Source organism: Gavialis gangeticus, unplaced genomic scaffold, assembly GCF_001723915.1.
Source record: "Gavialis gangeticus isolate Ggan-Ray unplaced genomic scaffold, GavGan_comp1, whole genome shotgun sequence".
Classification (NCBI taxonomy): Eukaryota; Metazoa; Chordata; order Crocodylia; family Gavialidae; genus Gavialis; species Gavialis gangeticus.
In genome coordinates this window covers 32,621,279-32,624,548 of record NW_017728997.1, presented here as the reverse complement: position 1 = coordinate 32,624,548, position 3,270 = coordinate 32,621,279, and the positions used below count along the sequence as shown (strand labels likewise).

Genomic DNA, 3,270 nt, shown 5'->3' with positions numbered 1-3,270 from the left:
CTTGGCAAGCTGGGTCCAGGTCCCTGCAGCTTGCACAACTGCCTGCCATGCACAGGCAGGCAGTGTGCTTTAGCACTGGGGCAAGGGCCAGCCAAATAGATGCTCTGGCTGGACAGAGCCTCCAGTTGCCTCAGGGCATGGACAGGGACGGTGCCTTGCCTACTTTTTTCCCCCTGGGGTATTGTTTGACCCCTGGATATCCAGGGGTCTAATTTTGCCTCTGTGCTGCAAATTTTCTGCACGGGGAATGTTTTTTTGTTCCTACATGTGCCTCTTGCAGCATTTCAAAGGGGTTTGAGATGCTGCAAGAAGCACATGCATGCTCACCTAGACATGTCCCGATGAGGACACATCTAGTTCCAATACCAATGTTGCTGATAAAACTGTTAAGCAGGATAGGTCCTAAGACCAATCCTTGAAGAACATCACTAGTAAATCTCTCTTCAGTCAGATGACTCACCTTGCAACATTGCCTGCTGTAATCTTTCTTTGATCTAACATTTATCTGCATCCAGTTTGGCCAATATTTCCCATAAAGCACAATATCAAAAGTTTTCTTGAATCTAGTTTAAGTCCACTACACTACCTTTATTCAAGAAGCCTGTTACTTTTTTCATAGAAGGATATTGAATTAGTTTGACATGATCTTCTTCAAATAAACCTATGCCGTACTTTGTCCTCTTTTCCTGTGACTTCTATATCTTTGGCTATGTATTCCTACAGTACCCATTTCAAGACCTTACAAACTTTTGAAGTCAAGCTATCAGGCCTGCAATTACCTACATCCATTTCTCCCTGTTAAAAAAAAAAAGAAAAGATGCTACATTTGCTGTTTTCCAACTTTCCAAGTTGACAGATTTGGTGAAGATCTATGCAGGAGTTGCTATTTCGTGTACCAATTCCTTCAGTTATCCAGGGTTGAAAATTCCAGGAACCCAAGATTCTGACACTGAACAAATCCAAGTTTTGTTTCCACCTCAGATGTGATAATCTCTATAAATCAGCTACTCACTGCCACGTGGTTCCTACCAAAGTCATCAGCTGCATCTTCATCCTCACAGAGGCCCAAGGCAAAGTATTTAATCAGTTCCTGGGCCATACCTGGATTGATCTTGACCTCTACCCTATCTTTAAGATACAGTATCCATTTTTTCCACTTCTGGTTCTCTTTTTAATAAGATGGTTAAGGAAGCTTTTGCTTCCTTAATCTAAGAATTTTAAATATTCTTTGCAAGGGAGAGCTCAACTAAGCCTTTGGCCAGTCTCACTTCATTCTTGCATTCCTTGACCATTGAAAGATATTCTTCCTAATTGATCAAACCCATTTCTTATTACAAGAACTTCTAACATCTATGACCCTAACAACATCTGTGAGCATCTATGAATATTAGCATTTCACTCTGCAACAGCCCTTTCAATTCTGTATGAAAGAGGGTTTGCATAGGAAGAAAACCTATATAGTCACAGAGCAACATAAAAAACACAAAAATTATTTGGACGGCCTTTCATGAAGTTCATGACTTAAGCACATTCTGATGAGCCTGGCATTGATCTTTCTAAGAGATTGGCTGGGAATAAAACAGTGGGACCATGAAGCTTTGGGTGTGATATTTAGGATCAACTGATCCAATCTACTACTACAGCTGTCATTTCCTCAGCATGCTCGACTGAAACTACAACACAGCAGTCCTATTAAATGGAATAAATCTGGCTGCATCCTGAATCATCCAGCATCTTCTTTCTTCTCGTGACAGTACTAAGGGAGCTTTACAATAGAAAAGTGTTTGGTATATCCATCAGAAACTACTCAAACTGCACCCCCTTTGTTTTGAGGACAGCTGAGTCTGGAAAAACGTATCCATGTCACTAACACAATACTAAAATGGACAAGTCACCCTGCTCAGGTCTGTAGCCAGTTCAGTCTCTGCAGTTTCTGAAAGCACTTCAGTTGCACAAGGAGACAGCCTTCTGTAACGTTATACTGCTGTGCCAGTTTTTTGTTGATACCAAATAAGGTGACTAGAGAGTTTTTCTGCTGACACTGCCAGCTTGAGTACTCAAGTCTTACTGCTTTTCAAGACTTGACATTTAATTTCAGAAATAAAAATCTCAGGTTTATCTTTCAGTAGCTGATGCTGGGTATTTAAAATCATTCCAACTTCATTCAGCAATACAGGACATGCTCCATAACACAGTTTCAAGCCACAGAACATACACACGGTTCTTATTCTGTATTTTTTCCTTCCAAATCTTCACTTGAGGAAACACTTCCCTTTCTACATTTTTTCTAGGGTAATTCAAGGCTCCAAAAACTGAAAGTCTGATAATACTGCTCAAGAAGCTCAGCAGTGCCCTTATAAACAGTCCATGTGAAATCTCTTAGGGAGCTGAATTATTTGAATATTGAATTATTGAAAATCTCAGTTACCTTATTCAGCAATCTATTATAACACTTCAATGTTTCCAGTGTTTATTTGCCCTACACCTGTATCAATCAAATACTGTTCAAAAAGCAGGTGTGATGTTTTGTGCAGGTTCTCCAGTTATTTTCTGTGGAATTTAGAATGCCCCATGTATTGATACACTGGTGAACTACATTGTGCAAAATTACACATGGCTCAATGTTTAGCTCGGGGTACTGATGATCTTTCCACAACGATAATCACAACTCCTCTGGGAAGCAGTAAAGCAGACATGAGACTTACATGCAACAGATGTGACGCTGGTGGGCAGGTTCTGCTGAAATGGATGCTGGTCAGCTTCTGGCTCCTCTGATTCTGAGGGGATATGGTGACCAGCATGGGAAAGGTACGTAACTTGAACCTGTTGTGCATGTGGGACCTTCAGTTTCTCCAAACATTCAGAATCTCTACGGTCCTCTGACTGGATCCTGGGCCCAATTCTGTCTCTTCTCCATTGTATTAATGCTACTCTGTCACGTATTGACTTTGCAATTATCTTGAGATCGCTTTCATGAAAAAATCCAGAGTCAATCTGCAGAGAAAACAAACTTACTGAGTGCACACACATGTATATGTTATGAAAAGTTACAGATTGAGAGAGAAAGGAAGAGTTTGTAAAAGCAGGAACTGCATTTCTCCCGTCTCAGAAACAGGAGTCCAGGATGGGTTGAATCAAATTATTGCAGCAAACTTCTAGCAATCAATCCAAAATTGCAGTGGTCATTCCCTTCCTCCCACCCAATTGCGAGACAGCATGGCAGCTTTGGGTTTTTTTAATGAGGTCTCCCCCACTTTTTTTTTTTTTTTT

The 3,270-nt window shown here is 40.7% G+C and overlaps 1 protein-coding gene across 7 annotated transcripts in view; it reads right to left on the bottom strand.

Moving 5' to 3' along the window:
* The window catches only part of WNK2 (WNK lysine deficient protein kinase 2), a 309,344-nt gene that overhangs the window by 133,523 nt on the left and 172,551 nt on the right, over positions 1 to 3,270 (bottom strand). For all 7 annotated transcript variants that reach the window (XM_019505037.1, XM_019505038.1, XM_019505039.1 and 4 more), the window contains exon 7: positions 2,706 to 2,994. In XM_019505037.1, coding sequence (XP_019360582.1) covers positions 2,706 to 2,994 — 289 coding nt within the window. The remainder of the gene's footprint in view (positions 1 to 2,705; positions 2,995 to 3,270) is intronic.